We start from the raw sequence: 25,486 nt of genomic DNA, 5'->3' as shown, positions 1-25,486 counted from the left end.
AGCTGAGATTGCGCCATTGCACTCCAGCCTGGGCAGCAAGAGCAAAACTCCATCTCAAAAAAGAAAAATCTTAACAATGGATGGTGAAGTTAGATTAATATTCAACAACTTCCACCAAAACAAACTCCGGAAAGACCAGAGTTAAACGTGAAAAATTAAGCCATGAAAGTTCTCAAGAACACATGGATGAATATTTTTTTAAATCTCACAGTAGGGTAGGCTTTTATACATATGATGTGTAACACGGAAGCCATAACATAAAATTTGGTACACCTGACCACACAAAAATTGAACATCTCTACAACACAAAAATAAAAAGCACCATAAACGTAGCCAAATGGCAACAAACCAGAGTGAATATTGTAACTGCACAAAAGACTAGCTTCTTAAAGACCTCCTTACAAATCCATTCAAAAGACCACTCAATTAAGAAAAGGCAAAGGATATAAACAGAAGTACAAATAGACCTGGGACAATGTGGTGGACATCATACATGATGAGAAAAAGGCAAGTAAAATGAATACTGTTGTTCACCTATTACATTGATTAGCAAAGATCAAAAAGTTTGATGATGCACTGTGTTGGCAGAGATGTTGGGGACATAAACTTGTACTTCCTATGAGGAAAATAGCCTTATGGTGTATAATTTTTATAGTATTTTGCCCAGTAAAATATTTATTTATCTTTGAACTATCAGTTCCACTTTAGAGAATCCATCCCACAAGTAGACATGGACGTGATGCTACTGTAAGCAAGAATGCTGATTACAGCGTTGTTTGTAGTAGCACAATTGGAGACAACCTAAACATCCATTAATAAAGGACTACCTAAATGAATTCTAGTTCATCTATACAATAGTATATAACCATTTTTAAAACTAAGTCACCTTTATTTGTATTATCAAATGATCACTAAGATAGATTTTCAGTTAAAAATTAAAAGTCTACAGTATGTTTAGAATGCTACCATTTGTGAAGAAAAAAAAATTTACAAGTAGAGATTTTAATATGAACCTAATGTCTCCAGAAAGCTGTATAAGTAACTGCCAACTGTGATAGCATCTAGAGAGAACTGTTGTTTAAGGGACAGGAATGAAAGGGAGAATGATTTTCCACCTTACATCTTTTTTACCTGTGACTTTAAGGTTTTTTTAAACTTTTTTTTTTTTTTTTTTTTTTTTTTTTGATTCAGAGTCTTGCTCTTTCGCCCAGGCTGGAGTGCGGTGGCACAATCTCGGCTCACTGCAAACTCTGCCTCCCAGGTTCATGCCATTCTCCTGCCTCAGCCACCCTAGTAGCTGGGACTACAGGCGCCCGCCACCACGCCCAGCTAATTTTGTATTTTTAGTGGAGACGGGGTTTCTCCATGTTGGTCAGGCTGGTCTCAAACTCCCAACCTCAGGTGATCCACCTGCCTCGGCCTCCCAAAGTGCTGGGATTACAAGTGTGAGCCACGGATCCCGGCCTGTTTTTTGAGACAGTTTCACTCCTGTTACCCAGGCTGGAGTGCAGTGGCGCAATCTCGGCTCACTGCAACCTTCCCCTCCGAGATTCAAGTGGTTCTTCTGCCTCAGCCTACCAAGTAGCTGGGATTATAGGCATGCATCACCATGCCTGGCTAAATTTTGTATTTTTAGTAGAGATGAGGTTTCACCATGTTGGTCAGGCTGGTCTCAAACTCCTGACCTCAGGTGATCCACCCACCTCGGCCTCCCAAGTGCTGGGATTATAGGCAGGAGCCACTGTGCCTGGCTGAAACATCTGTTTTTAAAGCTATATAATTTCATAATTTATGTAGCCAATTCTCTTATTGAAAACTTAGGTGGTTTCTATTTTTAATACTTATAAATAATTCTAAAATGAACATCATTCTGTATATCTCTGCATATTTCAGGTTATTTCTGTGGGATAGATCCCTAGAAGTAGGATTACTGGGTAAAATATTAAGAATATCAGTATCCATCCATTAGTATACTGTTTTCTTCACAGGAAGTACCAGTTCATGCTCACACCAGCAGGGTGTACCTGTCCCTTTGTCTTTTCAAAAACTGCAGGTTATTTGATGGACACAAAATGATGCCTCATTTAAATTTTCATTTGTTTGATTGTGACTGAGGCTGAACATTCACACATCTACATCTGTCTGTTTCATCACTCTGTGGTCTCTTGTGAGTTATTGTTTTATGCCACTTATTTATTTACTGTGGTCTTATTGTCTTTCTGCTTAATTTATATGTGCTGTTTGTATTCCAAGGATATTAATATTTTGTGATATTTGTTTCTAACTGGCTTAAGTCTTTAAAGATGAATAGGGTTAGCCAAGAATCCAGCTGGAAAAGGACGCTCCATATGTGGAGAAATAGCAGGCCTCCAGGAGAGAAAACCAGGGAGACTGCAAGTCTTCAGGATGGCCGGAGTTGGTAGTCCTTGCTGGAAGCTGCTAGATGGAGTGGGAGAGATGAGCAGGAATCCAGAGAGTCCTGTAGGCCATCCATGCCAATGCAGTTGACCGTTATCTCAAGATAATGGAAAACCATTAGGGAATTTTAAACAGGGAAGTGTGTAATAGGTTTTATTTACAACTGCCCAAAAACCCAAAGCTTTGATCTCCAAAATGGATTTTCTGATGGTAATTTCACCTGCCACTCCACAAGCCTCCATTGGTTGCCCTCCTCCTTTTTAAAACAGTTAAACTCAATTATTTCACTTAGTGCCTTTATTAATAGCTCTTTCCCTTGAAATGCTCTCATCCATTTGTCTTTTCTTAAGACATGTTTGGCGCTGAACTATTTGTAGGAACACTTGAAGCAGAGTTGAAAGGTTAGATGACCTTTTAAAGCTTTGTGATGCCAGAGACAATTTTTTTTTAATGCCTCTTCAAATGGACAGCCACTCGGCTTTATACCACGTACTTAACAAAGATTGGATAGGGCTTATCGACCTGTGGAGGAGGAATAGCCTAGGGTTGAAAATCACAGGCTCTAGAGTCAACTGCATTCAGAACCCAGCTCTGCCACTTATGAGACATGTAATCTTGGCCTCCATTTTTTAAATCTCTCTGAGTTGTAGTTTGTGAGGATTAAATGAGATCAGTATGTATCAAGTACTTAGCACACTACTCTGTGCTTGGTATGTGTGTCATAAATTGATGATATTCTTTTGTTATCCTAGTGTACCCTCAAAACAGCAATGCAAATGACTGTGGAAAGCAGCCCTTTTCTTTGAAGATTTGAAAATAGGTATCTGAGGACGTGCTTATCCGTATTCCGTTCAATATTAACTGCTTAAAGTTCTTTCTTTGTGCTTAAAGTATTCTTTCTCTTAACCTTGGAGTCCAGGGTTTTGTAAGTAAATATCTTGGCATTGTCCTCTGGTTGTTAAATTTCAGCGATGAGTCTTCTCAATTTTTTATAATCACTTCTGGGACATATCCTTCTATTCTAGATTTAATTACCTGTGCAGTTCAGTTTGTTCACACTTATTATTCATAGGTCATACACCTTTGCCCTATTCTGAAGGTTAATTTTTTTCATACATATTTCTCACAACGTATTTAATTTTTCCATGCTTTAGATTTGAATTTCTAGTTTGTCTTCTGTTTTCTTTAATTCAGTGCTATTGCTTCTGTCAGCCATGTACATATTCTCTAGCATTCTAATCTTTCTTTTGTGTTTTGTTGTTTTGCTTTTCTTAAAAGTGGGCAAATGTAATATAACTTCTATACTATTTATTTTTTAATTTAATAGTCAACTTACCGAGGAATACTTTACATACAATCAAGTGCATCCGTTTTAAGGGTACAGTTCAATGATTTGACAAACCTAAGAGCATGTGAAAACACCATCCCATTCAAGAGAAGGACCACACTCCATTACCTCACTCCAGTCCCCTTGGGCCCTTTGTGTTAACCTGGAATGGCTTCTGTTTCTTATTTCATCTCTTTATCTACAGATCTTGTCACCCATCGAACCTGAGACCAGTACCCTAGTTATTCTCCACTGTATTCCCAGCTCCTGGCATAATGCTTGCATAGTAGGCATTTAGTATGTATTTCTTGAATAAATTCCAATTGTGAATTTTGTAATCATTGCCTTCTAGAAGTTGTTTTAATCTTTTTGCTGCAAACCCTTTTTTCATTGTTTTGTTTTCATTATTGATTATTGATATTTTTCTTGAAGGTCTTTTTGATATTGCCTATGATATTTTGATAAGCTCATTTGTTCATTAAACGTGTATGGAATATATTCTCTGTGCCAGACACATACAGTGGTGAGCCAGAAAGATTAAAGTTCCTGCTATGTGGGACTTACATTGTACTAGGAGCTCACATTATCAGAAAGAAGCTTTCTGCTCTTCTTCACTCTGTTATATACCCAGAGTCCATGTGACCTTCAAATGATCCTTGAGCTTCCTCTCCATAGGCATCATGATCCATTTGATTAGACACCACACACATACACACACCATACCCCAAGGCTGTTAAATAACTTTGAGAGAGAAGAGCCTGAACCAAGATTGGGGCTGAGGAGTTGGAGAAGTAGAGGTGATTCAGAAGGGATGTGGAAAGTTACAGTTGGAAGATTTGTGATTGGCTGCATATAGGGAGTTCTGGGAAAGGAAAGAATTTAGGATGAGTCTTGAAGTATTTGACTTGAGCAGTTGACCGCATGAAGATTCTCCGACCTGAGGAAGGAAACAATGATCATCATGAGCACTTCAGGTTTTTGTTTGTTTGTTTGTTTGTCCTGGAGACATTGTCTTGCCCTGTAGCCCAGGCTGGAGTGCAGTGGCACGTTCTTGGCTCACTGCAACTTCCGCCTCCGGGTTCAAGCAGTTCTCCTGTCTCAGCCTCCCAAGTAGCTGGGATTACAGACGCGTGACACCATGCCCAGCTAATTTTTGTATTTTTAGTAGAGACAGGGTTTCACCATGTTGGCCAGGCTGGTCTCGAACTCCTGACCTCGTGATCTGCCTGCCTCGGCCTCCCAGAGTGCTGGGATTACAGGCATGAGCCACTGCGCCCAGCTGGGCACTTCAGTTTTGAATGTATTCACTGGAAGAGTCTATATTTTAGTTGACAAGTCCAAAAGGCAATTGAGTATATGTATTTGGACCTCAGAAGGAAGGTCTGGACTAGAGAAATATTGGTTGCCAATGGCATCTATATGGCAGGTGAAACCTTTGACAGATGCAATTACTGGCAGAGATCTTATGAATAAGAAAAATAGTTCACATATGTGCCCTAGAGAATACAGCATATAAGGTGCAGCAGAATGAGATGAGCCCACAAAGGAGCTTGGGAAGGAGTAACTAGGCCAGACACAGTGGCTCACACCTGTAATCCCAGCACTTTGAAAGGCCAAGGCGAGAGGATCACTGGAAGTCAGGAGTTTGAGACCAGCCTGGGACAGTATAGTGACACCCTGTCTCTACAAAATGAAAATTAGCGGGTCATGGTGGTATGCTGCTCTATTCCCAGCTACTTGGGAGGGTGAAGCGGAAGGATGGTTTGAGCCCAGGAGTTTGAGGCTACAGAGAGCTATAATAGCGCCATTGCACTTCAGCCTGGGTGACAGTGAAACCCTGTCTCTAAAAAAAGAAACCTAAAACTGGTGGTCTGTGTATTGCAATGAATGCTCTTTAGACATTAAGACTTGAATATGAAGACTTGACCTCCAGAAATTAACAAGTAACAGTATCATGGAGGCATGCAACACAGTATTGTCAGATGGCATGGCCTGAAAGATGCGTTAGGGTGAATCAGTGATCTGAAAGCAGCAGCAGGCTCCCGGAATACACCAGCACCCTCCTCTGGGCTCTGTGGAATATGGGGACATGCTAGAATTTAGCAGCTTCCTCTTGCACATTTCAGTTAAGGCAAGTAGGTGGAGGATGTGTCCTTCCAAGTCGTTGGAGGTAGATGAGTTTGCCCCACAGAGGCCAGTAGAAAGGATTCAGCTTTTATTCCTAGGATACTTGAGTTCAGGTTGCAGAGGACCAAGAAAAGGCACGGATGTGTTTATAGGATGGGTACACAGAGAAACCAGCACTTGAGATGCTGATGAAGATGACAGAAATGAAAGGCATTACATTAGGTGGTTTCCACATCACACATTGGATGCTAAAGCTGATATGAGCCCCTAAGTGCTCAGAGGCTGTGATTATGGCTGCATTTGGTGTTTCTGGGAGGGGACAGTAAAGCAGAACCTCAAGTACTGAAGAGTTTTCGTTACTGCCTGCTGTGTTGCTGTGCAGCTGGGAAATTAGAGTTTTCAGTGGAGGAATCTCAGAAAAGAGTATAATCCTTGCAATGGTAATGGTAAGAACCTGTGGGCCTTGAGATCTAATGACAGAATGAAGAGCAAAGGCTGGGGTGGAGAAGGAAAGCCAAATGGGAGTCTCCTGCGCAAAGAAGCACCAAGAAACTGCCAAGCTTCAGGAGAGTGGAAAGGGCGGTGTGTGTGCGAGCATCCGAGGCTGTGGGGCTGCTGCCTTGTATTTGGTTGTGTTGCCCTTTCTGTGTTAGTTTTTCATGCCATATTTCAGACAGCGTCTGACTCGTTAGGGTCGTCCTAATGCACGGCATTGTGTAGCACCTAGCTGCCATTTTCACTGCAACATCTGCAAATTTTTCTTTGAAATGTTCTTGCTCAGTGGTATGGTCAAGAGGCTGATAGCCAGAATCTGCAAAAAAAAAAAAAAAGCAAAGAAAAAAGAAAAAAAAAAAGCAAATGGTAAAAACCAGGGCAGGGCCAGGATTGAAATAATTGGTGATTAACCCACTCCCACCAAATTTGAAGACTCAATCAGATTTTTGATGACTTTCACAAAGCTGTGATCATTCGAAATAAGAATTCTTACAACTAAGGAAGAAACTGCTCATGCAGTAGTGGTTTTGTGGTTCTGAGCCAGTGAAATATTTTCCCTTAGGGCAAAGAATAACACTTGGTGCTTTAAGTGAGGCAGAAAGACAGGAGAGAACCATTACAGCATTCATCTCAAAAGTGCATTGAAAATTTGAATCATATGACTTGATTGCTTTAGACACATTTAATTCCAAGATCTAGAGCTGCTTTTCTTTAGGTAAGGACTTTGGAGAGCTGGGGAGACAAACAAGTATACATAGCAGAATATCCTGACCCTGGGCCTTGAGCTCAGTTGATATAAATTGTTGAGTGTTTTAAGCTATTTTCTCATTTCCTTAAACTTTGGAAGACCTTAGGTCTTTACATTCCAAACAGTACTCCTTTTTTCCTAGCTATTCTAAGCTAGTTACTAGCTTTTAGAAAAGTGAGTTTAGCAATGACTTCTGTTGCCCATTTTGTTTTTCCAAGAAGCCCATGCAGCATACGAAATGAAAAATTGAAACAATAGATGATTCCTGGAGGTAAATTCATGTTATAAACCAATTTTGTCTATGGAACAAATATTAGAATTAAATTATTTTGTCCCCTCTTTGCTGCCATCATTGCCAAAAAAGAAACTGCTTTGGAGGAGTGTGTGGGTGTCAAGAAGAACAGTGATACTGTGTTATATAAATAGCCATCAGGCTATGCAAGAAAATGTGCCAGAAATTGCTGTTAATTTACCTAGCTGCTATCTAAAATCTTGTTAGACTAGCAGCTGCACCTGAGGAGAGTCTGTATCTGATGTATTCTATTTGTAAAATCCTCCCATATCCCTTTAGAAGTGAATGAGCCCCAGTTATTTAGCAGCTGCTAGTACATGGATTCCATGCCCAATCGCCGTAGCCCTTCAGGATTGATACTGAGCGCTCAGCAGCTCCTCTGAAATACTCCAGCTGGTTCACAGAGGGTTAAGATCAAAGTCTCCGCAGTGTCTTACATGCTGAAAGCACCAGTTCCTAAACTCTTCCCTTCTTCTTTATGATTCGTAATATTATAAGATTTAGTTTTACTCTTGCTTTTAAATGCAAATAGACCTGACATTTGAATTTTTTAACGTAAAATGCCTTTTTACTTTAAAAAACTTTATCTAAAACAAAATTTGTCCTTTTTAAGATAAAGTTTCCCAATAAGTTATATGAGCTTCCAACACCCCCTCCCCGCTGCTCCCAAGGAAATTGATATTCCCTCCTCTCATTTCTTTGCCTGTATTTCCGTTCTTCTATTGCTAAGTATTACTACTGGCATCACATGGATTCTTTAACCGGTGCTCAAAGTTAAAAGCAGAGCAGTCTGATCATTAAGAAGACGAGAGAGCCAGGCACTGTGGCCTGTGCTTGTAATCCTAGCTCCTTGAGATGCTAAGGCAGGAGGATAGCTTGAGCCCAGGAGTTTAAGACCAGCCTGGGCAACACAGCAAGTCACCATCCCCCAAAAAGTTTTTTTAATTAGCCAAGCGTGGTGGTGGGTGCCTATAATCCTAGCCACTGTGGAGGCTGAGGCGGGAGGATCACTTGAGCCCAGGAGTTTGCGATTGCAGTGAGCTATGATCATGACACTGCCTGGGCAACAGAGAGACACCCCATCTCTAAAAAAGAAAAAAAAAAAAACATAGAGAAAATGGTGTCTCACGTGCCTGACTCAGTCTGCTCCTCCTTAGTCTTGTGCCTTTCAATCTGGAGTAGTTGGGGTAGAGCGAGGGATAGGCCATAGCCATCTGAGGGTGGGACTGTGTCCAAGGACTGCTGAGTTGTCTGTTGTGGCTAATTATCCAGACCACTCTACCTTCTGTACACACACTGTGGTGTGACCGTAAGGATGCAGGACGAAGGCAAGGTTATGGCATGAGGAGAGGGAATAGTAACTGCATTAAGGCATAACAAGTGTTAAGAAGAATAGCTTTCATTTATTGAGTCTTTCTATATAACAGGCTTTGGGCCAAATTCCAGACACACGTTATGAAGCCTAATCCTCCCAGCAGCACTTAGCAGTATTATGCCTTTTTGACAGATAAGGAGACGTGGCCTTACGTTAAGAAGCTTGCCCAAGTTCACACAAACAGTAGGAGCTGGAGCTAGGCTACTGTCTGATCGGCAAGCCTTGCTCTGGAACTGCTGTCCTGTACTGCAAGTGATCTGTCTGGTTGCGGGTGGGTGGTAGGCATGTGCACTTTCAAGATGGAGGTAAACAAGGCATGTTGGCCTAATTCCACAGGTTCAACTGTGGTGGGATCCTAATGTGGACCACGGAAAGGGAAGTGAGAGCCAGAATATGGGACGAGGATTGGAACGCGTAGGTCACTATTTGGGTACATGCAAATGTGATCATCATTTCACCTCTGAATTTTTTTCTTCCTTTCTTTTAAGTCAGGGTCTTGCATTGTCGCCCAGGCTGGAGTGCAGTAGCACCATCATGGTTCACTGCAGCTAACTTCTGAATTCTTGATTTATCTCTGAACACTAAAGGTTCAATTATCCATGTAAATGGAGTGAAGCCAGATGTGAATAATGCAAAAGAACCAATAATCTAAGGAACACTTCAGTAGCAGTTTGCCATTTGTATGTGACTTGTTGAGTAGATTTATTTTCCTAAATCTGTTTCCTTAGTCATCCCAGAATGGTAATGGATCCGCCTGCGCCATGAGCAAAGATCAAAGTGGATTATCCATAGGAGAAGATTAGACAGTTAATTCTAAAGGAAAAACTTTAAAATTCATTTGAAAGCATAGCCTCAGACACACTGACACCTTTTCTTTTTTTTCCTCTGAATTCGTTTAGAACATATGCTGTCAGGAGGATAAGAGATGCCTTCAGAGAAAATAAAAATGTAAAGGATCCTGTAGAAATTCAAACCCTAGTGAATAAAGCCAAGAGAGACCTTGGAGTAATTCGTCGACAGGTAAGATGGTTCAACGATGCACTGTTTTTCATTAAGAGCTTTAAACTTTGACATACTCCCCTTGATTAGTCAGCAGTGCTTTTGGTGTTGGCAATTTACAGAGCAGGATCATGAAACTCTGTTCCTTGTACTAATACAGACATGTAAAGGTGAACTCTCATATTTTCAGATTCAAGTTGAACTTAAAATAATCAGCTTTCCAGAATTTCGAGGGAGTGTATCCTTCTGGAAAGCTGATACTTTAAGTATGAGAAACTTCTGCATTATTTTTTTTGAAAGCTAAGTTTTTGTAAGATGTATTGCACATGTATACTTGGATATATTTCAGAGTATAAATATATTCTCCCTTTCCTAGTGTTTTTAATCATAATTCAGGGTAAACAGAACGTGGCCCTTTTCTTGAAGACACCATTGTGGGTGGTGAACCTGAATTACGTTGCCACATGGGAGGTGCATCTGCAGGTGCAGGTGGTGTAAAGTACAGCTGCTTGGGTGCTGACCCCGTAAAGGAACCTGGAGGGTGTGTTAGTTTTCGTTTTGTGGAAGTGCCAAGGATCACCTTGACGTGTGCTTCCTTTTCTCATTCTCATGAAGTGGGTGGAGCATGTGCCGCGGCATGATCTCCTGCGTGGTCTGGTAACATCCGCAAGAGTAATTAGAATGTCAGAGGTTAAAGTCACCGTCCACTGATGGGTTTTCTTGCTCTCTAAAAAAAAAAACAACCTTTTCACTGTTTTTCTTTGACTTAGCAGCAATCACGCAGTAAACTCCATTTCTGCTTCCATTCGTGTTTCTCTTTTACTTGCAGGAAATTTGTTTATAAAGTGTGGAGGGGGAAACTCTTTACCATTTTTGTAAGTTATGCTGTACTGTTTTGAAAGGGCTTCTTTAGCATCATCAAGAGATGCCAGCTGGGCTGACACTAAATTAGATAATAATCTTTCCCTGACCCTTCCTCATGCTTGACTCTAAAAAGAATTCAAAAAAGAAGCAATATTTGAAACTATAATTTGCAGTTTATATCGAGATTAAAGGTCTTGTTATATTGCCTACATAATGTAACAGTTCTTTCTAGAATAGCATTTCGGATTCTCATAACCATCCTTGAGTTCTACAGCTATTTAGTAATAGAGTAACTGCCACACTCAGACAGGCCTAGGAAATGATCTCTAAAGCCATGAGGATAGTAGGGTACTCAGAAAAGAAACTGATCTGCACATATATGTATACTTTGAGAGTGGCATTTATGTGAGTCAACATTTTGAAAACTCTAGAACAATGGCATTTCCAGTCACCAGTGGTTGAATTTTATGAGGTCCTTTAGCAGTGGAGCATAGAAGAACAAGCAGCTGAGTTCTTATTTTGCATAAACTCAGAAAGATTTTGTTCTTTGGCACTTACTCTGTGTAGAGGTTGGCAAAACAGGCAGGTTTTATCTTTAGCGTAAAATTATCCAGAGTATAAACTGCTTAGAAAAGGGGGATTGTAAATAATATGTGCCATCATTTCTCCCGCTGTATCTAATTGTCTGTGTCACTTCTTGGTTTGAAATGCTCAAACTACCCTTGCAAAAAAAAAAAAAAAAAAAGACTAAACTGGCCCTCATCTGACATCCCAGTGAGTTCTCCTCCCAGGACAGACTCATTGGAGCAGTGGCATGTGCAGGGCAAGGGCGCCCTCCCCAGGGCAGCCTGGCCACTGCACCTTCCTGATGGAGAACACACACTGCGGGGCCAGGGCTTCCACGGCGACCTTGCAGAACAGCTTGCTGTCACCACCTCAGGGATGAAAGCATTCTCACCCCTTCAGAGAACCAGTTAGACAGCAGCAGCTGGGAAGTTTCTACTCACTTCCCTTTCATGTCAAGACTCTTCCTGAATCTACGTGCACCCTTTACCGTAGTTAGGGCGTAAGGCACAGTGGCTCCCTAAGCCATCTGGCTGCAAGCTGGCATAAGTTGCCTTTGGACTAACAGCCTACGGCAAGGTGGAGAGTCTGTATTCTTGCACACTGTCCTCTGTAACTGGCTGCTGTAGCAGTCTTCTGACCTGTCCTCCGGGTGCCCCTGGCCCCACTCCACCCCACACATGGTCTGTTTTCCACACACCACCACCACAGTGATCTTTTTCAAAAGAAAGATCGGGCCACTGCCCCGTTCAACCCCTTCAAGGTTCTTGCTTCGTGACACCCTAACATAAAACCTGAAGCCTGTCTGAGGTCCCCAGAGGCCCTCCATTGCACTCCTCTCCCTCACTCTCCCTATTTCCTTGAACTTCTTGCTCCCATCTCAATGCTTGTGCACCCCCTGCCTGGAGGAGTCCCTCCAGATGTTCCTGTAGCTCCCTTCCCCTTCCACCCAGGCCTGTGCTTAGATTTCACCTTCCCGTAGGGGCCCCCCTGGGACCACACTATCTGAAACAGACTCTCTCTCTCCCCTGCCCTGCCTTAGTTTTCCTGACAGCACTTATCAGTACCTACTATGACATTACTTGTGGCCTTGTCTATTTTCTCCCTCTTCTGCAAGACGGCAGGGGCCATGAGGACAGGGATCTCCCCTGTTGCTGTCATCATCTCCACTGGGTGGGGAAGAGCATGGACTCTGGGGTCTGCCCTGCTGGCCTGTGTTCACGTCCTGACTCGGCCTACTAGCTGTGTGACCCTGAGCAAGATATTTAACCTCTCAGTGCCTAATGCAAACTGCAAATGAAAGAAAGCCCTACTTTGTTGGTTGTAGTGAGGATCAAGTACAGTAACATATGCAAAGCCCCCGGGATAATGCTAGCACATAGGAAATGTTATGCAAATGCTTGCTGTTATTATCCACAGGATCTAGAACATCCCACATAGAGCTGGCTTTTATTAAGTTTTCACTGACTAAATAAATGCATGAAATATGTTCCCTGAGATCATACACCTCAGTCGCAGGGTCTATACCACCAAAATCAGGGTGTCTTTTTGGCCACCCGCAGTCTCCCTCCTGAAGGAATGAACCATGAAAGGAATATGGAAATCTGATGGGGATCGTGACATATTAACCCTCATGGAGTTGTGATACTCTTCATATCAAGTCTCTCTTCCACTGGATGATTTGGACTCCAAGCCCCACCCGCCCAGGTGCACATGGATCCCAGCTTCACTGTTCCACCAGTGAGGAAGCCCACAGCCACTTTTCCAGCTGCCAGACATGCACGCCGGAAAGGCAGTGCTCACACTGAAATCCTCCACCCACAACTCTTACCTGCTTCCCCTGTGTTCCACTCATTCTTCAGAGGGCGGCTTCTTCGGTCGCATGAGTCAGCTGTGGTGCTCATGATACCCCTCCACCCCGCCGTCCCATAACCCTAGTAAGTTTTGCTTTTTAAAATAAGTCTCTGGACAAAAATTATCTGGTTTTCTGGGTAGAGAAACCAAGACGCAGGAAAGCTGGAAGCCTTGTCTAAGGCCACATGGCCAGGTGTGAGCTCAGGTCTTCTAGCTCCTTAGAGCAAGCTCAGAAGTTCAAGGACATGGGCTCCTGAGTCAGTAGAAACTGAAGGATAGTCTTAAGTCATCCTCCCATTTTGTTCCGATGATATTTAAGGACCACTTCAACTCTCCTCAGAGGTCATTCATTCTTCCTTTATGTCCTTAATGTGCAAGATCTTCAGTCTTCGTTGTGGCAACCCTGTGGGATTCGAGATACATCAGCATTTATTAGCCCTCACACAGCCCTTAAGGATTACTCTCATTCCAAGAAGTGGCAGCTTGTTTTTCTTTCATGATAAGCAAGTCAGCCTCCTTTTGCCCATTTTCCATGATTATGGCCCACTCAGTAGAAGCCAGACATACACTTGTTCTTTCCTTAACGTTCTTGGACCACGTCTCCCCTGGAAAATTACCATCCAGTCTGTCAGTCTCGAATCTCTTTCCAACTTCATGCATCATGTCATATCCCAGAATTAGCAGAGACATTCTTCTACCTTTTGATAAAGTGCCATTATTTCCATATAAGATGATTCTGTAAAGCCAGCTGACCCTGAAAGCTCTTATAGGTTCTCCCTCTCTGCTGAAAGCAAGTTCTGGGCTAGCCCCCACTACACCTAATTTCCCTATCTGCCTCCCAGGTGAGATCAGAAAGATTTGAGAGGCATTTTATGTCCAGACCAGCTGCAGCCAGAAAGAATGGACAAACCTAGGTGGTTTGCAGGGTTGGGCAAATAGCTCTCAAACAGTCTGAGCAGCAAAGAAGCACCAAAGGATTTCTACCCCAGACAATTAACAAGGCTTCTTAGGTGTTTTACATCAGAAACAGCAAACAGGCAGCCAGATTTTGCTTTTGTCTTTGTACTTTGCTCCATTTTGCTGTTCTAAATAAAGATACTCCTCTGGACCCTATTTGCAAGGCATTGGTTAGAATAACTGTCAGTAAACTGCCCTGGCTTATTGTAGCTCTGCAGTTTGCCACACCTCTTTGGTTTTTAAACAACTCTAGTGTACCTTGTTTTGTGTCACTATTTCCTGTCTGTTAGCACCTGCTCTTCGAACATCTTCTAGAGACCTGCGACATCAGCATCACTGGGGCGCCTTCCTTCCCTGTGAGGTTCGTAGAGATTTAGTGTTTACCAAAGAGAAAATATTTTCTAAGCATTTTGAAATAGAGTTGTAATCTTTGTTCTAGAGCTAGCTTCATAGCCTCATGTCTAGAGAAAACAGTAAAAGAGAGTGTTGGGAATGGGAAACAGGAATGGGAATGCAGCACCAGAGAAGTTGCCAGAACTGGGTTTCTGGATTCTAATGAGATTCCCCTGAACACATGAATTAAGATCATGATTTCAGGAATATTCAGCAAAATCTAAGTATTTGGATGAAAAAATATATTGTTACTATAGTACATAATTGTGCAGTAAGAAGATAAACTGGATGTGTTCTAATTCTAGATAACGGTAGGGTTTTGGAGTCATGCCCATCTTCCCATCAGCTCTTCAGGGGTCACTATTTTCTACCACAGCAGCTGTTCTTAAGCTTGTGCTTTTTTAGTTAAGCAACTCAAAATGGTGGATGTATTACACCCAAATTCAGAATCTGCACTTGTAAGAAATTAAGAGCAGATACTGTGTACAGCCACTAAAGATCATTGGAAAGGGGTTAATATTACACATAGCTTCCATTTTTGTTAATGTAAGTGTGAGATGAAGCATTTTCAGTGTTTCTTAGCTTACACTTTATTTTTCCTTTTGTAGATCACTAAGCAAAGTAATTTGCTGAATTTACTGATGTTTGGGGTAGTGGTAGTTGAGTGTCTGAAACCATACTTATTTTTACTTTTATTTGCTATTATATGGTTCAGTCTTTGAATGTGCTGTTGTGAAATTAGAAGCTAGTGAATCACGACCAGGCCCTCTCTCATTGTCAGTCACTGCAATATCCGCTCCAGTTCCCTAGATGGTGGTTAAAACTTGAATGAAAGTGATATCTTACCCACAGTTCTCATCCTTTTACAACAGCCCAAGAAAAAGTAGGTATGTTTGAGGGCCTTTGCAAGAAAACAGATAGTGCACCCCACATCTCTCTACTGGTATGCATTTACCTTAAGTATTATTAATATTTGATAGTTTGAGAGAATTTATAAAATTTATATGCCTATTGTTTTAGTGGAATAAAGGGAAGTCAATCTCTAAGGGACATTTAAAATACATGAAAATGATTATATACTATTCACAATAGCCAAAAGGTAGAATCAATCCAAATGTCCATCAACAATGAATGGATAAACAGGATATAGTATATACATACAATAGAATATTATTCAGCCCTAAAAAGGAACAGAATCCTGTTACATGTTACAATATGGATGAACCTTGAGGACTTAACACTAAATGAAATAAGCCATACACAAAAAGATACTGTATGATTCCATTTATATGAGGTGTCTAAAGTAGTCAAATTTGTAGAAATTGAAAGTAGAATGATGAATAACGGGCTGGAGGAGGAGAAAAAGGCAAATTGTTTAATTGGTACAGAGTTTCAGTTTGAGAAGATGAAAAAGTTCTGGTCATGTTTCACAACAATGTGAATATACTTAACACTGCTGAACTAAATGCTTAAAAATGGTTAAGATGATAAATTTTATGGTTTGTGTTTTTTCCACAATAAAAATAAACCCCTTCTTTTTCAAAATGAATTATAGCCAGTGATTTTTTTTTTAATTGGAAGAATGAAATTAAATTCTTCAGACGCTGGTATTTAGGGATAGGAAGCTTAAGTCATTTGAAGCTTGGACTAGTGAATTTATATCTGTGAGCCCTCTGTTTTCTCATCTGTAAAACCAAAGGATTATACTGTAATTTCTAAGGCTGCTGCCAGTTCTAAAATCCCATGGTTCAACATTCATATAAATATCTGTCCGCTTCTTCTCTATTTACAGAAACTACTGATACATGTTAGACTGAATTATTCTATGCCTGGTTTTCCTTGGCCATTTTTCACGAAGAACTTAACACTACAGAGTTTAGGCTGCAGATGAACAAAGTTATATGCCAGCTATATATTTATATCATTATAGATTCCAAAGACTTCTCTTCATCTAGCCTTTCTGTTAGAAGGAAACCCAGAAAATTGAATTATTTCATTCATATTGTTAGCACCTCTGCTGTTAGCCTTCTTCCTTCCTGGTAGAAGATGTGTTACCAGTACTAGAATATATCTTTGATCAGACAGTTTTCTTCCAAAGAAAATGAAATAATAGTTGAAGAACAATAATGTAAAGAGAGATTTAAATGCTTTTTCCAAGCCCCATCTTAATGTTTATACTGGTGTCTTGGTTTGACTTCTCCCTGTTCCCTGGTTGGCTTCTCAGCTATGTTCTACATCATCTGCTTTATAAGTAACACACACTGTATCGTTTAGAATTCCATTGCCCATGGTTGCTTTTCCTAGATATTTACTGAGCACCAACTCCATGCCGTATAATTATGAAATGGAGAGTTACCATAGAATTATGAGGTCCTTCCGACCTTGTAGAAGTTCTTTCTCATTTTGACTCTTCAGGGACCTAGCACTCTTTCCATTTCTAATGTCCCATCTGTTCGCTCATTTAATAGAACAGGGATAAAGTTTAAAAGCATACCCCAGCAGCACTTTCCCCTATACCTTTATAAATCAACTACGATTAAATCAAAGGATCAATCTACATATTTAAAAAGTAATAATAGGCTGGGTGCAATAAAAATGTAATAATAGGCTGGGTGTAATAAAAAAGTAATAATAGATTCACACCTGTAATCCCAGTGTTTAGGGAGGCCAAGGTGGGTGGATCACTTGAGGTCAGGCGTTCCAGATCAGCCTGGCGAACATGGTGAAACCCCATCTCTACTAAAAATACAAAAAAAATTAGCCAGGTTTGGTGGTAGGCACCTGTAATCCCAGCTACTTGGGAGACTGAGGCGGGAGAATTGTTTGAACTTGGGAGATGGAGGTTGCAGTGAGCCAAGATCGCACCACTGCACTCCAGCCTGGGTGGCAGAGCGAGACTCCATCTCAAAAATAATAATAATAAAATAAAAAGTAGTAATAAACCCATCAGAGGCAAAGGAGATTTAAATACTCTGTCTTGGATTTCAATAAAAATCCTCAGGAAAGCAACATGAATTTATATACAATGACCGGAACTGCCCCCTGAGTGAACCCTGTATCTTTTGGATATAAGAAGTTTTTCCAGATGAGTGGAAAATTCCCCAGCCCCCTGTCAAAGTTTAAGAAAGCAAGGCAATGAGACAGTTTGTTTAGTTTTATAGCTTGGCCCCTGTGTGACATTCATTTTTTCAGTCTATTTAATATATAATTCCTCTGCAGCTATAAAAAGATGTCTTCAAATAGGAATTTAAACTAATTTCCTCCCTGCTTTTTCTAGAAATTCCAGTAAATCCTCAAGTCTGGGGCAACAGCATTCCCATAGTTGGCATTCCTGTGGAAGGAATGCCTCTCATTTGGTTGGAGATTGCCTGTTAGTTTTGCTTGATTCCTCTGAGGATAATGTGCATAAAACGAGATTCCATTTCCTTTCTAGAAGAAGCCTGTCTCCCTATGCGTCTTTCATATACAACAGTTGTCCTTTAGTGTATTTCCATGTGCAGGAGAGCCCCCGAAGAAGGCAGCAGTAATGCTGTGTATAGAAAACTTTTGCAAGAGTTTCATTTGGGAATTTTTGTTATGATGTCCATCCTTCTCCCATTTAGTCCTCATATCATTCACTGTGGAATTCCTTGAAGAACTGTTTTGACGCTGAAGCACCTAAAGTGGAAGCAGATATTATTAACTCTGGCAGAGAAAGCACATTGGTCTCATAGGCAAGAAGCGGAAGTTCTCAGCTCAGATGGTATTTTTACCTCATGATCTCGGGCAAGTTGCCTATTTGCCTAATTTACCACATCTGTAAAGAGTCAAGTTTATGATGGTGGTGGCAGCAGTGATGGTGTGTGCTTGTCAGTGCTGCTTCCTTACACACACACTGTGCACCACACACTGTACTCCACACTTTGAATACATTGTCTCAGTGTCTCCTAAGAGAAAGGAACTCTTATCCTCATTTTTTTAGGTGAGGAAATTCAGACCTGGCATGCTGGAGTAATTCTCCCGAGGACACACAATTAGGAGAATGATGGGCCCACATGCACTCTCACTTGTTAGCCAGCCCTCAGAAGAGGGATCAGATTATGGGTGGCCTTATCTTGACAGAAGGAGACAAGACATTGAAGATGAAAGACAGTGGCAAGATGCATGTTTCCTTTTTCTAATTGTTCATTTAGAGCTCTTGTTAGAAGGTAACAGCTTACCCTCTGTAGGCTCATGAATAGCTTGATCCCTAGAGGCCAGGCTCCTTTATCACTTATCAGAAAACACTCTCCCTCTCTGCCTTCAAAAGAAAAAAAATACAAAAACTACACTCCGAAAATGTGAAAGTTCAACCACCTTATTTAAGAAGTATTTGCTCAGAATTTCCCCATAGATCTGAAGGCTGCAGCTCCGATTGTGCTTTTCCAGACAAGCTATCACTGAAGTACCCTTAAGTGGAAACTTTTTGATGCCTCACTGCTTGTCTTGTCCTTTCGAGTAATCAAAGTTGACTCTAGTCCTGCTTATGCAGAAGACCTTCTCCCAAGATGACAAAGGAACAGTGTTAGGAAGGACAATCCAAGGGGCTCCCCCTTGTTTGTGTTAATTTGTATTTTTGTATTGCACCCTCTGAGGCGCAGGGAGGTGATGACCCCTTGCCTGCTGTGTATATGAGGGCATGCACTCATTTCCTGAGCCCTTGATAGCTGCAGCTGAATTTTCTTTTCAGACTGGATGGATTTCACCTGTGTATATGTGACAGCTCATTTCATCAGTGCTGTTGGGAAGATCTCTCCTAATTATACATCTATCAGTCTAAAAACGGCGTGGCTTTTTCCTCCCTGAGATGTAATAGGAGTAGTGAGTAAGAGAAGAGGTTTTGAGCAAGATACACCTAAATTTAAATCCTAATAACACTTACTCCCTAGCTGTCTATCTTTGGTCATGGTATTGACTCTCTCTGAAGTCATGTCATCATTCAGTGTTTCTACTAAAGGCGAAGGAGTACCATTCTAGTTTTGTACTCATTGTGTTTTTGAAATACCAGAGCCAAGTGATGTGTCAGAAATTTTATATCTTCCCCAGTCTGGTAATTAAAGCTGCAATTTCATGGATTGGTCAGTTATGAATACTGAAAAGGCTCTAAGAATTCTCTAAAATGTGGGACCAGAATGACCTTAGTTTGATTAAATAATGCTAGTGTGGAATTAAATCAGTATTTTACATACTTTCTTTTCCCCAAACATTTCCACTTCATCCAGCCTAAGAAGCACTTCTCTTCTCCCCACTTCCCCCGCCTCCTCAATGGAGTAAAAATAGCACCAACCCTGAAGTCATAAGGATTCCCCTTCAAAGTCTGTCACTTAGTGATAGCATCACTCCTCACCTCTAGGCCTCACCTGTAAAAAGTAAGAAGTTGAGCATATTGGTTTCCAAGATCCCTTATAGCACAAGAATTTTTTCAGGAATTGGTTCTGTTGTTACAACCTAAATTTAACTGCCTTGTTGAGATCCTTGGGGTTTCTTTCCAGAGGCTATTCCACTCCACTGGTAAGTGAGTGCATTTCGGAATTACACACGGAGATAGCTATGCCAGGGGAGCCCAATAAATACTCACTGATTGCTGGCCCAGCGAGCCAGGAGACTTAGGTTCTGCTCCCACCCCCCACTAGCTGGCAGCCAGCCCTCATAGGCCAGCTTCCTCCTGTGGATAAAGAGGGTTGCTCAGTGGATCTCTAAGGTCCCTTTCATGCCTGACATTTTCTGGTTCTGAAAATAAATGCTAATGATTGCTAAGTCCCAGAAACACCCTGGTGGATGCTGGAGTTTGACCAAGGGTGAGCTATGTCACTGACCCTCTCTATTGACTAAACTGACTGTAAAGGGAAAGCCTGACTGCCAGATCTCCCAGCAAGTGTGTTTTCTTGCACATGGAGGAGTAACTGGATGATGTAATGCTGAGTTATGTAACGCTGGTTCTTCACGGTCGGCCCCAGCAGCAGGGCCTGTTTGAGAAAAGCCTGGAGCTGCACTTTGTGAAAGCTTTTGACACCCAGCAATGGCAGGAGTGTTGCACGGATCATGGTGATTTCTGGGGTACTGTGACCTGGAAAACAGAACCTGCCTTTTCCTACAGGTGATAGGTTGTAGATATCTCATTTACGAATGAGGTTTCCCTCCCTGAAACTCATCAGAGCTTCTGAGAAGGAGTGAGGTGGAGAAGGGAGGGCTGGTAAAAATAGCAAAAATAAATTTTCCTCTTGCTTTGAACCAGGTTCTATTTTAGCAGAGCCAAACTTAGTGTTTTGTTTTTTTTAAAATAAGTCTCAGCTATTATTTAAAGCTCACTGCTGTCTGTATAGCTGTTCATGTTTTTTGTAATATTAAAGTATTTTTCCTACTGGAAATAATTTTTGAAACTCAGCCTTTTTTTTTTTTATAAGACATTGACCATACTTTTTTCTCTCCCAGGCAGTTCAGGGAACCACTCGGAAAATGGCTTGCTCCTGTCTGTTTCTGTACTGTGTTCAGCCTGTCCCCGATAGTCGTACTTTATGGCCAGCCTCTGCAGTATTCCAGTTGATTCATAACCATGAGTCTCTCTCCAGCCAGATTGCAGGATGCTGGAGGGCTGGGCCTTCCATGTCCTTGGGACCTAGCACAGCACGAGGCACACAGCACACCCAGTGCACTTCTGTCTGCATTCACCTCCTCCCCCAGGGAAGGCCTTCAGTGACCTTCCTGCCCCTTTCTTCCTGCTGCAATCTCATTGTCCTCTGGACCAACAACACACTTTATTGTGACTTCGCTTAATAGCATGATCACACTGTTTTAGAACGGCATTTTAATAAGTCATCCTGTCCCTGCCCTGTGAGCTTCCAGAGGAACCGTGTTGTTCTTATTCACTGTGATACCCCCAGTGCCTTGTTGACGCAGAAAGCACTCCATTAATGCCTAATAAAGTCAGGCTGGCTGGGTAGAAAAACACAGGGAGTTCCACTGAAACTCAGAAGGATGGTTCTAGTCCAGACTCTGACTTGCTTTCTGGCCAGAAGTCTTCACCTACCCTATGCACCACTTAGTATCTTTGCGAATAGACAAAGTGAGATGATGTGCACTAGCACCCGCTGAAAACAGCAAAGCTGCTGATCAGTGTAAAGCAAAAAGTGACCGAGGCAGATCTCAGTCGATGGAGGTTTATTTGGCCAAGGTTGAGGACGCACCCAGGAAAAAGAAACACAAGTCATGGGAGGATCTGTCATCTGTGCTTTTTTGAAAGAGGGTTTTGGGAACTTCAGCGTTGAAAGGGGAAAGAGGAGAGAGGGTAGGCAGTGAGGCAAGTGGTTCCTTCCTTGTGAGGCTGTGACTAGCGCTCGGTGAGTCTGCATTTCACATGTGAAGAGAGGGAGGGGGAAGTCAGTTATCTGTTTGGGAGCAAAAGGAAGGCAGTTTTTGTGTGACTCACTTCCAAAGCTTCACTTTCCCTTTGGCATCATGAGTTTGGGGTTCTTTGATTCTGCTTTTCTTTCACACCAGTGAGTCCTGTTATCCTTAACTAACAAACACTCAAACTAAAACTCCTCCTTTACTTGAGGAAGTGGCCATATCCCTTTCCAGAAAAGAAGCCAAGGAAACTAGAGTATTCCCCTGTGCCCCAGCCCACCCCCAGAGTCAGTTGAAAAGAAAAGGTGGTCCATGAGGTAAGTTCCAGCAGGATGAAAGGAGACTGTGGAACTCTTTTATTTTCCCTGGTGCCCCACGGGAAGGCATGAAGGCACAGGCCCAGGAGTACAACAGGAGTGGTTTCAAGTCCTGGCTGTCACTCCCAAGCTTTATGAGTTTAGGCAAATGACTTTCTGTGGGACTCTTTCTCTTCTGTAAAATAGGCATAATTGTCTGCCCGTCCTAGGGGTGTGAAGGAGACTGACAATGTTTGTGAGGCACACTGCACAGAGCTGGGCCCGTGCTAAGTGTTCAGTAAGCACGAGACAGCTGCAGCCTCATCTATACTTCAAACTGCTTTTTCCATACTACTTTTAAAAACTCAAGTGCTAAAACAAATCCTGATGGAGACATTCCCACTTTGGTTTCAGCCGCATAAGTGTACAGAAAGGGAGCAGCTGTCCGTTCTTCTTTCATGTGCTTCTGCTCTCCAGCCACTTAGACGCGACATGAGGGGCCCTGCCCAGCTGCAGGCTCTCGGCACGCCGTTCTTGTTATAATACACGTCTGACTTTCCCAGACGGTTTTCAGTGCATTAAGTGGAGCTGTGAAGACTAAATTCCAAGTGACAGTTTCAGTATGAAATATTTATTGCATGCTGATAAAAGAATATCCACCTGAATAGAATCGGGAGGGCCAAGGGAAAATTTCAGTCCATGTAATCTTCCATATTTTAAACGTTCCTATCACACTGCAGACTGCTGGGCAAGGAAGTGAAATAAAGGCTCCAGGAACAATCTCATGTAGGGCAAGTTGGTGTTTGGAAGTAAAAAATGGGAGTCCTTTAATTTGGATAAAGGTGTTCTCAAATTCAGAAGATGGGGAGGCAGGAGCCATTAGGAGGCCTAGCAAGCAGCTGTCCCAGACAGCAGACTACTGTATACAGGCAGAAAGGCGTGATTTCACGGTTGTCTTTTCCTCCATACCCGTGTGCGTAGAATGCTGCCTGATCAACCAGATATGCCTAATCAGAGCTTCAGTGAAGTTTTCCTTGGATTTCTGTAATACCCATCTCAGCCTGTATCTCCGAGCATCATGGAACGTCCCCTGGAGCGAGTTACCAAAGTCCAGGGGGCGTGGGTAGTTAATCGTCTGTATTTGAGGAATTTGTTTTCTAATGACAGAAGAAGGACAGATTTCATGTGTGCATGTTCAAACACATGCCCGTAGAGGTGGACAAGTGCTCAGAGTGGCTTATGTGACTTTTTGGTTTATTAGTGTTGTATGTCGTTCTCTTCTTGGGGACTAGGGCTGTCCTGTCTGTCTCACACTTATCACAGTGCCCTACACACTGATAATGCTTAGAAAATGCTGCCAAATGAATTATATGCTGTAATTATAAAGGACTAGATTCCACAAACTTGAATTCCTTCATAGTAGCCCATGTCATTCCCTGTATTTATGGAATACCCTTATGAAAAAAGCAAAAAGTCTAAGCCAACAAAATTTTAGCCATATCCTGGAACAATAATTAGAGCTGTAACTAATTATAACAGCTCTGTCTTTGGAGGCAGTTGGCAGCCCTGACATATATACGAACTTAGGGCAGGCTATTCATCTTTTCTTGGGAGAACTAGGGAGAAATAAGGTGGGTGGGGTGGCCAAAAACCACTTTGGAAAGGCCTGTTGGAACAAGTACTTCTTTCCCAAACATCTGAACAAAAGGCCCTTTGCTGAGTTAGGCCACATGGTCCATCCAGTGCCCACATCATCCTTTCGCAGCCTCTTGGGATGGCATAGAAAGTTCATATTCCTCCTGTTTGTGTGTAAGGAGGTTGGAAGTTGGGAAATCAGGCTGCCCCAGGAGTTGAAGCATCAAAGGCAAGTCCAGGAACCACGTACTGCCCAATGAGCCAGGCCCCTCTGCCTCTGTTTGTGTCTCTGGACTTCCATGGAATACAGGTATTGTAGACACACAAACTCTTCACACAGTGTAATTTACTCACCTTTGCCTGTGGGAGAATTCTATGTATGTGAATTCAGACATGCTGAAGATACAGAAAGATCATATACAGTAATGTTCTTGTCAGGGCACTTTGTTTACACAAATTCATTATAAAAAATTTAGAATTGTGAAGTGTAATTCAGTTAATTGAGCACCTGCAAAAACAAGTTTTGGTCATGGTTATTCACTGACTATGGAGGCTGAAGCAGTTAACTTTTCATTTGTTTTATATACCAGGTGCCACAGGCATGGATCATTTCGTGAAAGAGGATGACCCTGCAGGGCCTCCTTATTTTGCAGATGAGGAAACTGAGGCTCAGAGAAGTTAAGAAATGAGCTCAGAGAGGTTAAGGAGCTTGAGACTCTGCAGCCAGTAATGGTTGGTGCCAGGATTTGAGCTAAGGTCTCCATCACCATATCATGCTGCCTCCCAATAGGATCCTTTAATTGCATTTTAATAGAATGAATTTTATTAAAATTTTAGGTAGATATACTTTCGTAGCCTTGGCTAACCCCTTCCAACTGAGAGCCAGTGACCTGCTCAAAGTCAGAGTGCATCTCTGGGGAAGGCACCCACAGCCCTGTGATTCCTGACTGCCCCTTCTCGATGACCTGGATCTTCAGGAGTGCACAGAGAGAAATGAGGTGCAGGGGGTCACTGCCAGCAGGTTTGGAAAGACAGATGGTTCCCTCTGGAGCAACAAACAGATTAGCTAAGGAGGTGACCCAGCAGGCCAGCCCCAGAGCTGAGTGCAGAAGGCTGAAAAGAGGATTTAGTCAGCTCGGTGAACTGATTCAAAGAAAAGTAAGACAGTTTGTGGCATGAGCTTGTCAACCCCCTTACCCCTTGCCAGTTGGTGACGATTTGATGCGTTGGTATGTTTCCAGGCCACTATCAGGGATCTGAAATTCTTGGCTAGACGGGGAAGAGCATTTGAGCCTGCCTATGCACTTGCACTGCCAGGACTGGCAAGCAGTGCCAAGGTTTGCCTGATCACTTGTCCCCATCCTTGATGGCAAAAGAAAACTAAAGGAAGACTGATACATTCCATATCAAATACCCATGTTACACTCTAAATTACTCTCCTCAGATACCTTAAACCCTTCACAACTGGAGTTTTCCATTATCTAAGCACTTGTAATATTTGGAAAGAAAAACCATAACCAATCTCAAAACAGCCATGATTCACTCCCCCACAAAAAATGAAAAATTAATCTTAATTTTGAAATATTTTGTTCTTATACATTACAGTACACTGAGAATTTAGTTCAACTTTCTCTTTTACGTGGTATTACTGGGTGAACAAAAGGCTATCTGGCTCTAAGGGTGTCTTCAAAGACGGCACTTTTACCTTATGCCAGTGGTTATCAGCCCTGACTGTACGTCAGAACCACCTACAGTGCTTGTACAGTGACCAGTCTACTCC

General features: G+C 42.0%; 1 protein-coding gene across 3 annotated transcripts in view; it reads left to right on the top strand.

Moving 5' to 3' along the window:
- LYRM4 (LYR motif containing 4) overlaps positions 1 to 25,486 on the top strand; it is a 147,278-nt gene that overhangs the window by 31,055 nt on the left and 90,737 nt on the right. For all 3 annotated transcript variants that reach the window (XM_032141499.2, XM_032141500.2, XM_058432121.1), the window contains exon 2: positions 9,682 to 9,802. In XM_032141499.2, coding sequence (XP_031997390.1) covers positions 9,682 to 9,802 — 121 coding nt within the window. The remainder of the gene's footprint in view (positions 1 to 9,681; positions 9,803 to 25,486) is intronic.

Source organism: Hylobates moloch, unplaced genomic scaffold, assembly GCF_009828535.3.
Source record: "Hylobates moloch isolate HMO894 unplaced genomic scaffold, HMol_V3 SCAFFOLD_20, whole genome shotgun sequence".
Classification (NCBI taxonomy): Eukaryota; Metazoa; Chordata; class Mammalia; order Primates; family Hylobatidae; genus Hylobates; species Hylobates moloch.
Note: the sequence above shows the minus strand (reverse complement) of the source record. Positions and strands in the feature narration are given on the sequence as shown.